General features: G+C 38.8%; 1 protein-coding gene across 1 annotated transcript; it reads right to left on the reverse strand.

Annotated features, from left to right (window-relative positions):
• Positions 1 to 9119: 9119 nt before the first annotated feature.
• Positions 9120 to 14156, reverse strand: LOC140005061 (uncharacterized). The gene is made up of 3 exons (XM_072045182.1): positions 13850 to 14156; positions 12998 to 13351; positions 9120 to 9439 (listed from the first exon to the last, which is right to left on the reverse strand). The coding sequence occupies exons 1-3, from the start codon at positions 14154 to 14156 to the stop codon at positions 9120 to 9122; spliced, it is 981 nt and encodes a 326-aa protein (XP_071901283.1).
• Positions 14157 to 15124: the final 968 nt, after the last annotated feature.

The following is a 15124-nucleotide window of genomic DNA, read 5'->3' on the forward strand; positions in this document are numbered from 1 at the left end:
AACTACCCAATCCGACAGGTAAAGGAATTTTGGTAAGCTTATTTGAGTGCTTTGAGCGATACACGAGTGATGAGTACATACACGTGAGCTTGTGTGTTGTGAGGAATCTCTTTTTCTTTGCTAACCATTTTGGTAGGTCACGTAATCATGCCTAGGGGAGTTGCCCTTACACATACAACCAAGAATTCTTGGAGAATGAGCCTCTCAAGAGGGGGGGTTCCAAGCGGCCTACTCCTAAGCACTCTAGTTCCATGGAATCTAGTTCACAACATGAGTTTCGTTCACTCCAGAAGGAAATGGAACGTTACCGTACTTCGTGTGTATATGAAAGGTATAAACGAGATTGTGATGAGTATGAGAAGGAGCAAAGAAGTTTGCGCAGAGCATCTAAATCGAGGTCAACCTCAAACAAACGAGATTCATCTAAGAAGTGTCTTGACAATCAAGACAAAGAGTTTGAGAATTCTCGAATTGAGTCAAAGCTTCGTGAATCAAAGGCCAAATTCCGAAGTCGGTCTAAGGCATTGATTGATTCCATGATGGAAAGACTTAGCCAAGTGCTGGATTCACACTTGGAGCAACTTAATCATGTGTCAACCGGAGCTAATAAGGGAAAATTTCATTCTGGTTCCTCGTTGATTGAAGAGCCAAATATGAATGAGTTGCAACCGTGCCATGAACATGAGCTAGACAATGAAAATCAAACCTCATGTACAATGAGTGAGCAATGGTCCGAGAAGAATGGAGTGGGAAAAGGCAAGACCAATTTGGCCATAGTAAAAGTGTGAACATCTTGTTTGCTAACCGGCTAACATGTGTTTTGTTTAGTATCTCTTCGTTTGTCCTGATTAAACAAAGTCAAGTAGGGTTAGTCATGGCATGTTCCATCCCGAAGTCACTTGGACACTTTGTGAGTTTCCATGGAGTTTATCTTCTAGGAACTAAATCTCTTTGGTATCAATTCATGGAACAATGTCCATTCACACCTGTCTGCGCCATTGGAGGATTCATTCGATCTCATCTTAAAAGGGAAATTCTAGATTCTACTTCTTGTTCTCTAACTATGGTTCATTCCTCACCTTTGCCTCATGTTGACCACGTTATTAGCACTAACTCTTATTGCTCTTATGTAGGTATTGATGAGAAGTGTAAAGGACTGGGACTAGATTCTCAAGTTAAATTTAGTGATGGAAGGCACATTGAAGTGTCAAAGGGAATTTTCACATTTAAATCTTTTTCTACACCTTCTTACCATTTAGCTAATGATGTCCCATTTCTTCCTTATCCAATTTCTGGTTCAAAACAAGCTGAAACTTAATTCATTTTGTAGGTAGTAAAGCTGTCTGAAAATTTTCAGCTTTGACCAAAGAGTTGCAACCTGATTTCATGCTTGTTCCAGCTGCATGTTGCGAAGAAGGGCCGAACTATACCACCTTGTACAACCCGATTCAGGGTTTCTCTAGCTTCAATGAGCATCATTATGAAGAACCTTATCTTGTGCACGTGATTGGTAAGCTATTGCATAGTTTTATACCAGTGACTACTAACTATGTGATTTATTATGTAGGTAACAATATGACAATCCATGGCCGAAGGCTGATTAGAGAGCTTTGGATTGCTACCTGGAAGTTAGAGAGCCTTACACAAGCTCTTTCCTATCTTGGCGTATGTCCTTGTTTGAGAGCCTCGTGAAGCTGACCAAACGGCATTTAACTTGGCTTGTAACCTTTCATTGGTTCCCAACGTGGCTTACCTCCAAACGCACTGTCGATTTTGTGATGACTCGCAAAAATTTATTATTTTAAAATCCATTTCTAGCTTATTTAAATATTTAATTGCCCATTTACTCTGATTATTATTTTCTAACATCTTTAAACCTAATTATATGGGCCTATAGCTTCGTTATATTTTTAAAGTGATTTGTTTCAAAATTTAATTTTTGGAAGCTCGTTAAGTGAAAATAGTGAATACGCGATTGGGGATTTTAGCTGATTTGGAAATACCATAAGCTGGGAAAATTAGAGAGTTACACAATGGTCCTAAAATAGGTAATTTTATGTTCAAGTACTCAAGTGATAGTTATTAGTACTATCGTTATAAGAAATTCTTGGACGTTTCGCTTTATCACGCTTAATTTGGAAATACGCGTTTTCACACGCGCGATTTAATTGAGAGACTTTAGACCCTCATTTTGGGACAACTAAAAGTGAATAATATTTATATGAATATGAGTGCATTAAAGGTTTAGTGCACTAGTGAAATAAACTCAAGAGGAATCGAGCACAAAACGCGCGCGTAGACGCGCGCAGAAGAGTTGACTTTTGGACAAACACATGGGCCACACATTAAAGCTTCTCTTGGAAGCTACTTTTGGACAAACACTCCCTCACTTTTCTCTCTCATTGGCCTAAGTGTACTGCTCACATGATTGTTACTTCATGGCTTTGTTATACTTGAAATCTATTATTGGAATGCTTGTGTTTATTGATGATACTAGTTGAGACGAGGGTGTACTTTATCACTCTCGTACTCTATGGCTTATTTGACTGTTTACTGTATCACTTGAAATTCTCTTGATTATACTTGAACTGGTGTCGTTTGGACGTGTATCCAACGACTTTCACTGTTGACTCTAAGCTCAACTCCATTGGTGGTCAATTGACTCGGGCTAGTAAGGACTTGGTATGATGGCCCCACCTCCCCCCAGGGCGTACCCCAGGGTTTAGCGGACCGCCTGCCTAGCTCTCGCCAGGACTCACTCACTCGTATCTCAAGAAAAGAAAAACTAACAACGTACATCCATAGAAAATGAATAACACATCCACTTAATATATACATTGATACTCAAATCCAGATACAAAGCTTCTACACACCAAAATACTCCAAAGTGTTTACAAATCGAGTACAATCAACCCTAGTCGGGTACTAGTGTGAGTACATATTCAAAATTCAAAACAACTAGGCTATGCTAGTCTGTACATGTCTCATGCCTCACTCGTACCCCCTGTAAGGAAAACAAATGGCGTGGAACGAGCTAAAAGCCCAGTGAGGTTCCAAATAACAAATTGACCATTTTGAAAGTACGAATATCAACGTAGCAAGTTAATGGCATCAAAAGTTCATAAGAGTGAACAATAATACTTCAAGTAGCAAATCTCAAAGTGAGCGAGTGTAAAAATTTTTCAGAAGAATCAATAATCCAATAAGCAATAATCATTCCAAAGTATAAGAATACATAAGGCTCTCAAGAGCCAATTTTCCAGTGCATTACCAGAGCTTGATCAAGTGATAGTTGACACTCCGTCAACCTTCAAGTAAGTAACCAATCCAGTAGAGCACCACTTATACTACTCTCCGTCCACCATTCACACCCCCTACTGGGCCTAAAATCCTCAATAAATACGGGTGGTAATACTTGAGTATACCGATTAGTCGAGGAGATATCACTCCACTCGACATAACTAACGACCCATGGTTCGTTATCTAATCGACCAAGCCCTTGCCGGCTCGACTCGATTAACTAGCCAATGGGGTTTGGGTCCCCAAGAAATCGATGAGATAACCTTTCCAATCGACGGAATTAAGATAAAAGTATGGAGATGGGAATGAGAGGCACCTCCCACTCGGATTGAGTGTGGTACATACTACCGCTCCGTACTTACAACTCAAGTACAAGTATATCAAGTTAATTGCAACAATAAACAAGTATAAATCATGTTAGGGCAAGTGCGATAAAGTACACTCTTGCCCGATCAACAAATCTCATATCAATTATGTACAAGTATTGTGAACAAGTGTCCAGGTCAACCAGGTATTTGGAAGTACTCACCCAAAATGCGGTGCCTTTACGAGTTACATTCGGGTATTACCCCGTGTGCAGAGTCCAAATCTGTGATAAAACATTGTTTAAGAACTTTTAAAAGTAACTAAGGTTCGAAACTTAAACGTTCCGTTCAATAAGAATCAAGAAATTTAAATTCACTTGGAGAATATTCGTGAAACACTCGCTCGCTTTTCAAACTATATAACTTTGTAACATTATACTTGGAAATGTCATTTGAGTCAAAATACAAGGAAAACGTATTCCGAGCAGTCATTGTTTTATTTCTTAAGGGTACAAGTTCGGCCCAGTCCTTACTGATATACCTCAATAAAAGAAGATGCAATTATCCTAGATGGTTCAAGCAGTAATCACTCTTAACCCTTACTCAAGTTGCAAGTATGTCTACCTAGCCCTTGAACGTAAATTTGGGCAGCACGCCCTTTGTATTTTCCTATTTTTCAGCCATTTATGGTTTCATTCTTTTCCTCAATCAAACCCAAAGTTACACACAAAATAATCTCATTTCACTAGCCATTCAATAGGCTCAAGGTAATATAAGTACAGAATCAAACTAACAACATGTACGGAAATGAGGTTTAGCAAAAGGCAGATTTGACGTGTTTTTACGTAATGGACACAACCAAAGCTACGCTTATCAGATTGGGATACAATATATACCATTTCGAAGCTAAGACAAAGGACTACAATTTTGATGAAGATCACTTAGTCCAAATTCCAGTGTAACCCAGTCAAATTCCCAATTCACAGAACCAATTTCCAACTAATAGACCAGTTAACCACACTACCTTCAAATGGCCATATCTCAAGCTACCAAAGTCCATTTAAGACGTTCTTGGAGACGTTAAAAAACTAAGACAAAGTACTAAAACTTTTATGTTTTGGCTAAAAGCTAGTTCAGTACGTATCAAGGTGAACAAACTCAACTAACTTAGTGTACTGTCAAAACTGTCCACTGACTCTACTCCTATGGCAGTCAGGGTATTTTAATCTTTTCACAGGCTATGTTGATCTAATTGAGCTGAAATTATGTAGATAACCATAAAATGTCATTCTCTACAACTTTCATGTTTTGTGCCAAGCCTGATTCGGCCTCTAACATGATGAAATAGAATCGGGCAGAACTGAAGCTAAATTTTCCAGAAATCTGGAATTTTTGTTATTTCAACCTACAACTCACATTTTCACCTTGAAACTACCACTACTATCACCTTCACAAGATCATATACCATATATATACATCATACCACACCTAACTCATAAGAAACCCTAACTCAAAAGTCATCCATCTAATAATCAAAATCACTTGAAACAAGCATCACAAACACAATACCAACATTAATACCCAACTTAATCATGATTAATGAAGAAAGAATGGTTGATCAGCCATTATACCTCAAGACACAAGCTTGCAAGGATGATCCTTCACCTCTCCTTGAAATTCTTGGTTCCTTAAGCTTCCCAAGCTTCCAACTAGTGATTAATCGGTTTAGTTTTTCTTGGTTGCACTCAAATGGTTGGATTCAAGGTAGAAGATTGAAAACTCTCCTCACTCTCTTCCCTCTCCTTGCTCTCGGCCAAACCAGAAAAAAAATGAGGGAAAATGAAGCAAGATGAGAGATAAGAAGGCAAGACAAATGGTTGGTCAAGACACCATAGGTGGTTGACACTTGTCACCACCAAAGCCATCCAAATTTCTCTTTCTTTTCCTTGCATTTTGGCCCACAATTTTCAGCCATATGGATGAGGATGAGGGGGGGGATATGTTGTAAAAATATCAAGGGTATGTGGTGGTAAGGAAGTGGTGGTCAAATGGTGGGTTTAATTGGTAGTGATCGATATCCATCGGTTTGAGCCGATTTTTCATAAATCGCGTATACTAGGGTTTTTACCTTCTAATCACTATCTTGTTATTATCACTTCTAATCATATAATATTTTCTCATCCAAAAGTCACTCTTACCTACCAAATTTGATCCTCACTCCGTACCGAAAAGTCACACTACGGAAAAATGTGAAAACCTTAATTCGCTCTAACTGGAAAACGGACAACGAAACCCTTACTTCTATATTCATTTACACTTATTGTGGGGTGATTGGGTAGTAGGGCTATTATAAAATAATAATTTTCAAATAAAAGGGCATTTTTAAGAAAATATAAGGAATTTGCAAATCCTCACACTTGGTCGAGGAAAATTGACAAGCCATGGGGACTGTTTTGTGGAATCTTTAGGTATGAGACTCTTGATTCCGGTATACTCGAGTATTACCATTTCTGAACTAGTTGGAGTTCGGGCCCGGTAAGGGGGTATGTGAGGTGGACAGAAATTGGATAAAAGTGGAGTTTACGGTATTGGTTACTCTTTATACATTGACGGAGCGTCAATGAGGTGAGATCAAGTATGGCAAAAGTGGAAAAGGGCTCTTGAGAGCCGTCGTATCCTTTTCTCTCATTTATTGTGTGGTGTTAGTTGTGCTCACTTGATGAATGTATTTGAATTGTGTATCATTGTGATTATGTACTCCTTGAATGCCTGGGTGATGGTACCTCATTAGGCGAAAGCTCACTCTGTTAAAATTTCTTTTTCTCACAGGGAACAACCTTTTGGAGACTATGATGTTTTGAAGCACGAATTGAGCTAGTTTTAATATACACTTTTGTAAAGCTCCTCGATAGTTGGAAAAACCCTAAATGTACTTTGATCCAAATATTTTCCTTTTGATTTGTAAATTACAAACATATGTGTATAAAACTGTTTGACCATGTTCATGAATCCTATTTGGTTTGGAAATGTTCATTCTCCAGAGTTATATAACGTTATCTGTTTTTGACTGGGTTCTAGCCGGGTTGTGACGTGGCAGTCACTATTCCTTTGCGGTTCTGATTTTCATTTTCCGTTTCGCGATTTTGAATCGTGTAAATGCACTATTTTATTCCGAAACATTTTATTTTGTATATAACTGTCTTAGTAGTCCTGGCGAGAGTTGGGTAGGCAGTTCGCTAACCCCTTTGGTACGCCTTAGGAGAAAGTGGGGCTGTCACAAATTGCAAATCAGATTTGGTTCCAAGTTCTTCTCACGCAAATTCAGTTTTCCTTCAAGCACACCAAGCACACAAGTCGGTTTGGAGGAGAACTATGAAAGTTCCACCACACAACTCTCCTCATTCAAAAACACAATACCAATTCGGATTTCTGGTCAAGAATCAAAATAGTTTCGGATCTTACTCAAAACAATGGAGAATCAACAAGGTGATGCACACAACCCTCCTCGGGCCCCCCCAATGGGTTACCCAAGATGTTTCCAAGAAAGAAACAAGAACTCCAAGAGAACCCTTCACCACGGCTAGAGAATACAAGAAGTTGTTCACTAGGCGAATGAAGCAAGTTTCCAAGGTTTAAGATATTCAAGAACTCCAAGAAGTGATAGATCAAAACTTTTGAATTATTTTCACTTTGTTTTACCCTCCTCTAGGCTAAGAAACACGATGTAATTAGGCTGACTTGGCAATAAAAGTTCAAAATTTCTTTCTTGTTTTGTTTTCTTGTCAATCAAATGCCCTTTTCTTTCTTTTCTTTCGATTCTATTTTTTTTTTTACTTAAACGCACAACACAAACACTCGACCGAAAGAGTAAAATTCCAGAATTTCTGGTTCGGCCACCACTCACAACAAGAGACTATCAAGACTCCAAGATCCGTCAAGAACTTCCAAGTAAGTTATCAAGAACTTCAAGAACTTCAAGATTGTGATCAAGAAATTCAAGAAACCATAGATTCTTGTAGGTTCTCACAAGATCCACAAATACCAACAAGTTTAACCGAAAATCAGATTTGAAAGCAAGCAAAACAACTTGGATGACCAACGAACAAACTTGGACAGATTTGCGACTCAAGACAAGGCAATGCACGACGCGACAATAGGACAAGAACCCTAGCTGCCGCCGCTATATTTTTCTTTTGTTTCCTTGTTGGACACAGACAGATTGTAAACAACAACAATAATGCATGAATGGATAGAATACTTCGGATAACAATACATAAAGCACACGAATAGAATTTGACGACAAAGAAGCAACAACGACTTCGGACAGAAATTTTTTTTTTAAACAAGGCAGTGGAAATAAGGAATTTCTAGATGACAAACAAAGATAAAACAATGGATATAACGGGATGATACCTCAACCTAGGCTCTGATACCAACTGATACGCTCCTCGATCAACATGTTTCGAGACACGTAGCACGTTTGCTCAAGGATCTAGCGAGATTTCCAACCGTTTGGACTTGACTCAAAGCGGTAGAACAATAACTCCAATCGAGGTGGATACTCTAGTGGATAGGTCGGTTGAACAATCAAGGAAAATCACGAGATTGCTCAAGAGCCCTTGCCGATGCAAGTAAAAGAATTGTACTCTCCAATGTAAGAGGAACAACCAATGTTTCATAAAATGACTAACCGCTTGCTCGTACAAGATTTAACCCTTTTATAGGCTAATTCCTAGCCTAAGGCCGAGTGAAACAAGGGTTTCGGCCTACACAACCTATCAAACTAGACAAGGGTTTCGGTCAAGCCATGTGGGCCGAACCTACACTTGCAAAAATTGGAAAACTAGCTAATAACCTAGAGCTACCATTCGGCCACTCCAAGGTACTTAAGTGTGGCCATCACTCAGCTTTCTTTTTCTCATCTAAGCTTATATGCTCAGAGGAAGGTAAGGGTGCCAAGTCAAGGGGGCTTAGTGGATTGAACCCATAAATAACCTCAAATGGTGAGTAGTGTGTTGTACTGTGGACAGTTATATTGTAAGCAAACTCAACATGTGGCAAACACTCTTCCCAAGACTTAAGGTTTTTCTTAATTAAATCCCTTAACAAAGTCCCAAGTGTGCGATTGATAACTTCAGTTTGTCCATCGCTTTGGGGATGACCAGTGGTCGAAAATAAGAGTTTAGTGCTAAGTTTAGACCACAAAGTCTTCCAAAAGTAACTCAAAAACTTCACATCTCTATCACTAATAATTGTTTGAGGCATACCATGTAAGCGCACAATTTCTTTGAAAAACAAGTTAGCAATATGAGATGTATCATCAGTCTTATGGCAAGGGATAAAATGAGCCATCTTTGAAAATCTACCAACTACCACATAGATGAAGGAGTCATTATTCCTTTGAGATATAGGCAGTCCCAAAACAAAATCTATAGACAAGTCTACCCAAGGATATTTTGGAATAGGCAATGGGGTATATAAGCCATAAGGATTTGTTTTAGATTTAACTTTATGTCAAGTAGCGCATCTACCAACCATGCATTCAACATCCCTACGAATGCGTGGCCAATAAAAGTGCTCTTGCAACATTGCTAATGTCTTGACAATGCCAAAATGCCCCATGAGACCACCACTATGTGCCTCTCTAACCAATAAGTCGCGAATGGACGAATTAGGCACACACAACTTGCCAACGTAAAACAAAAATCTATCATGTAAAAAGTATTTTTCATGCGGACTCTTGGTACATGATGCAAATATTTCACCAAAACCAATGTCATGTGCATAGAGCTCTTTTAGCATTTCAAACCCAAGCAACTTAGCATCAAGAAAAACTAGCAAAGAATGTCTACGAGATAATGCATCAGTTACCACATTCGTTTTACCAGTTTTATACTTAATGACATAGGAGAAGGTGTCAATGAAACTTACCCACTTGGCATGCCTTTTGCTTAATTTCGGCTACCTCTTGAGGAATTTCAAAGATTCATGGTCAGTGTGTATCACGAACTCCCTTAGACGGAGGTAATGTTGCCAAGTTTCCAAGGCTCTTACAAGTGCATACAACTCCTTGTCATATGTGGGGTAATTCAGAGCAGCACCTCCCAGTTTCTCGCTAAAGAATTGTGACAGCCCCACCTCCTCCTAAGGCGAACCAAAGGGTTCGGCGGACCGCCTGCCCAACTCTCGCCGGGACTACGGATTCGGAACAAGCGTAAACCCTACCAATCCCTCAAAAGAACTTCAAGAAGATAACATTCACCGTCCGAAACCCAAACAAGCACAACAACTTTAGATAACCCTAGAAAAGAACATTTCCAAACCAAATCAACTTAGGAACACGGTTAAACACTTTTATATACACATGGTTGCAAACTTACAATTCAAAAGGGAATTGTTTGGTTAAAATACATTTAAGGTTTTCCAACCATCGAGGAGCTATACAAAAGAATACTAAAACTAGCTCAACTCATGCTTCAAAATATCAGAGTCTCCAAAATGTGGTTTCCTGTAAGGAAAACAAGGATAACAGAACGGGGTGAGCTAGAAGCTCAATGAGGTACCAAAATAATAACAGTCAAGAACCAAGGAACTTCATGCTCAATTAATCACATAGGTATATCAAATAAGGAGAGGAACAAAACAACTTAAATAAAAGGATACAGGTGGCTCTCAGGAGTCCCCGTTGCAGTACTTGATCTAGCCTCGTTGACCCTCCATCAACGTTCAAATAAAGAAACCAATCCAGTAGAATATCACTTTAATGCCAAAACCCCGTTCACCAAACATACCCCTTACCGGGCCCAAACGCCAAACAGGAACAGGAATTGTAATACTCGAGTATACCGGAATCAAAAGTCTCAATACTCAAAGATTCCCCAGGAACAGGTACCCAAGGATTGTCAATTATCTCGACCAAGCCCTTGCTGGCTCAATTTAATTAACTCCCCATGAGGTTGAGCTCAAGTTTAACGGGACGATCAAGTTTAACACAATCGTTGGACACCCTTCCAAACGATCTCATAACAAGTGCAAGTAACAAGTTCAAGTACATAACAAGTATAAGTAATAGATTCCAGTTCGTTCAGTACAGGGCAAAGAACGAGTGTGATAAAGTACACCCTCATCTCGTACAAGATAAACAGTCAGGAAAGATATTCAAATAGCAAGTTGCAAGTACAGAAAATCAGTTTAGCAATAACTCAGGGGAGTGGTGCACTCACCTGATCAAACAAGGATAATTTCAAAAGTTTCCTTCCCAACTGTGGCTTTACTCGCCGGCACCTCCTAGAACAATCAAGGTAAACACTTAAGACTGGACTCCAAAACCTAATAAATGGAATTCGCAAGTAAAGCTCGATTACAAGTCGGGTGCCTATCCAAATAAACCATTAATGTAAAGTGAAGATGTGACTTTGGAGTGAAAAGATAACAATTAGTCCTAAAGGCATGCACAACCTCAAAACTCTACCTACAATGATTGACCAACTCCAAATTTGAAGTAAAAAAAAATGAAAGTAAGGTCAATACTCGGAAAACAGGATTTTCCAGTTTCGCGCAACCCTATATGAAAAATCATATCTCAAGTTTTGTAAGTCCAAAATTAATAAAAGTTATACCGTTGGAAAATAAATTCAAAGGGCTATAACTTTCCAGAAAACACCATTGTAAGATTCGGAACGTAAGCCAGTCAAATTCAAGTTGCAAGTTGCTGTTTTATCCAGTGGAAAACAGAACAGGTACAATATTTCAGTCAACTTTGAAAAATCACCATAAATTGTATAGACAGAAACAGAGTTGGAAATTTACATGGTTCATAACCCTATGAATCTAGTTTAAAATGCAACAAACGGAACTCAATTCTGACATTTCTACATCAAGATATAACAAATCTCCCGAGACTGCGCAGAAGCTCCCGCGAAAATTTTGACAGTACTTCCCCTAGTCTTCTTTACCTTTCCAACCAAACCTCAACACCCAATCACAAACTATCAAACACCTTTAATTAGAGCCACAATACCCTTCAAAACAACCAAATGGTAGCTCAACAAAGAAACCCTAGAAAAGCCCTAATTATAAACCCTAAAACCAAAAGACAGTTTCGACGTCATTTAGTGGAACGGACACAACTGGAGCTACACTTATCAGATTGGGGTGAAATTTATACCGTTACGAAGCTAAGACAGAGGGATACAACTTTGATGAAGGCTACTCAGTCCAGTTTACATTTTTTCTAGGTCATATTTACCAAAACAACCCCAGATTTTCCAATTCGAAATTTACTGTAACAGTCCTGATTCATTCAGTCATATCTCAGTATATACAACTCCAATTCAAGTGATTCCAAAGCCATTAGAAAGCTACGACACAAGGATAGAATTCTTAAGAAGACATCAAGAACCAAATCAGTAGTATTCCTGGTCAAAACAACCAATTACAGAAGCTGATTAGCATGTTTGGATAGAAACAGGGCAGCAGGGGTATTTTGGTCTTTTCATAGGTTACATTACTCCGATTGAGCTGAAATTTTACAGGATACTATAAAACATCATTCTCTACAACTTTCATGTTTTGGTCAAGAGCTGATTCAGCCTCTAACATGCTAAAATAAAACCAGACAGAACAGGGTCATTCAAAACCCTAACCTGGAATTCATGCATTCAAGTGCTAATCTTCCCCAAAACAAAATCTAAAACAATTAAAAACCACTAATAAGCAATTAATTGAAGTAAAGAGGATGTTCTTGGCAAAATACCTTAAAATCCCAAGAAAGTTGGTAGCTTAGTGCTTCCCTTTCCAAAACAACTTCACCAATCCTTCTTAATCCTTTCTAGCAAGAAGTTTTATGGAGTAATTTGAAGATTAAACGATTGAATTGAAAGATTGGGCAAGATTAGAGGTAAGAAAGTGGAGAGGTTTTTCTTCTTTTTTGCTTGAAGATGGCTGGCCAAGAAGATGAAGAAAATGAGAAATTTTTGGTCAATTTTTGTTTTAATTGGTAAAGTAATGAATAGTGGTCAAAATTCAAGAATAAATCACTAGGTGACACTTGTCACCCTCATAAATGCTAAGCTATCCTTTAGTTTCCTCAACACTCATCCAAATGATATCCTCTAATTATCTCTTAGCACCTAGTAAATTAAACCCTGTATACAAAACTTAACCTAATTGGCCGAATATTACCGAACTTTCCGCACTAGCGGGTTCCACTCCCGATATACGCTCCAAAAATCTCATGAACTCAATTATACTAGAAAAATGTTTTAAAAACCCTATTTACTCATAAAACGAGTTAGAAAATTTTCTAATAAAGAAATTACAGAAAAACGTGCGATTAAATAAAACAAAACCCTAGAAAATACGAAAATTTATGGGTTCTCACAAGAATGCACAAGGCCTCTTGTCTTGCATTAGCACAATTCCAATTCCTACACCAGAAGCATCACATTCAATCTCAAAGGTTTTATTAAAGTTAGGTAATGCTAAGACAGGTGCATGTGTGAGTTTGTCCTTAAGAGTAAGGAAAGAATTTTCTTGGGCTTCTCTACAATGGAATTTGTCATTTTTCTTCATCATTGCGGTCAATGGTGCAGCAATGGTATTGAAGTCCTTGACAAAATGCCAGTAGAAACCAGCCAAACCGTGGAAAAATTGCACATCCATGACTGACTTTTGCGCCGGCCATTGTTTGATGGCTTCGATCTTGGAGTCGTCTACTTTGATGCCCTGCGAGCTAACAACATAGCCTAGAAACACAAGTTCGTTAGTACAAAAGGTGCAGGCTCACCTTTCGAAGTGTTTCAAGTACCAATCTAAGATGCTCCATATGTTCATGCATGTTTCGAATATAGATCAAGATATCATCAAAGTAAACAAATTTTCCTATAAACTGCCTTAAAACATGGTTCATTAATCTCATGAAGGTGCTTGGTGCATTAGTTAAGCCAAAAGGCATGACTAACCACTCATAAAGACCATGTTTTGTTTTGAAAGCTGTTTTCCACTCATCTCTCTCTTTCATCTGAATTTGATGATTGCCAATTCTCAAATCAATTTTTGTGAAAATAACAGCACCATCAAGTTCATCTAGCATGTCATCTAATCTAGGAATGGGATGACGGTATTTAATAGTTATAGCATTAACAGCCCTACAATCAGTATAAATACGCCAAGTGCCATCTTTTTTGGGAACAAATATAACAAGTAAGCATATGGATTCAAACTTTCTTTAACCCAACCCTTACCTAGGAGGCCATCAACTTGCCTTTGGAGTTCCTTAGTTTCCTCCGGACCCATTCGGTAGGCAGGTTTGTTGGGTAATGGTGCTCTAGGAATGAGGTCGATTTGGTGCTCGATCCCTTGGATGGGTGGTAAGCCATAAGGGACCTCATCAAGGAACATGTCTTCAAATTCCTGCAACAATGCAACTACACTCGAAGGCAATGCCTTGTCGAGTTCATCAACACTTAAAAGCACATGTTTGCATATCATAAGTAACACAGGCTGATCAGAATTCAGAACTTTCCTCATATCTTTAGCCTTGATTATCATGTTTTGCTTCTTAGTGTTTGATTTAGTCAATGCGTGGTCATTTGAGACATTAGGAACACTAAAGTTGCTCTTGGCCGAATGCTCAAGAGGTGTTTTAGAGTAATTTCCAGATTTGGTTCCCTTGAGTTTTCTCTTTTATCGGTCCAAGTCATATTCTCTTTGCAATTTAAGTTGGTTCTCATAGACTTGTGCGGGTGTGAGGGGTGTTAGGACCATGCGTTTACTATTGTGCAATAGAGTGTACTTATTTAGACCTACCATTAAATGTGACGTGTTTATCAAATTGCCAAGGTCTTCCTAAAATCACATGAGTAGCATGCATAGGGACAACATCGCACACAACTTCATCAATATAATTGCCAATTGAAAAAGGAAGACGTACCTGCTTGTAGACATGCACTTCTTCATCTTCACTTAGCCATTGTAGTCGGTATGGGTGTGGATGTCTAGTTGTAGGAAGCCCCAGGCTTTCCACCATTAGCAAACTTGCCACATTGGTGCAATTTCCTCCATCAATGATGAGACTGCATACTTTGTCACTTACTTTAAATCGAGTCTAAAACAAGTTCTCTTGTTGCAATTGCTCATCTTCTTTAACTCGGGGGGTTAGCACTCTTCGTGCCATCGAACAACCAATTTCACCTTGAGTTGGTGAACATTCTTCCTCGGTTGAGTCAATTTCCAAGCACTTCTCCTTCGTCAAGCCTGGCATCTCCTCACAATCGTCATTATCCGACACGACATCTCCATTGTGAGTGATAAGCATTACTCTTTGATTCGGACATTGAGATTGGATATGTCCAAATCCTTGACATTTGAAGCACTTAAGGTCTCTACTCCTAGGCTTAGAAGCCTCTTGAGTCGACTTGGAAGTGGACCTAGATGCATCAACAAACTTATTAGGGGTAGAATTGGAATTTCGGTTAGGGAAGTTACCTTGTGTTAGGCTAGAAGTGGGCGGTGTGGCC

Source organism: Coffea arabica, chromosome 1c (genome assembly GCF_036785885.1).
Source record: "Coffea arabica cultivar ET-39 chromosome 1c, Coffea Arabica ET-39 HiFi, whole genome shotgun sequence".
Taxonomy (NCBI): Eukaryota; Viridiplantae; Streptophyta; class Magnoliopsida; order Gentianales; family Rubiaceae; genus Coffea; species Coffea arabica.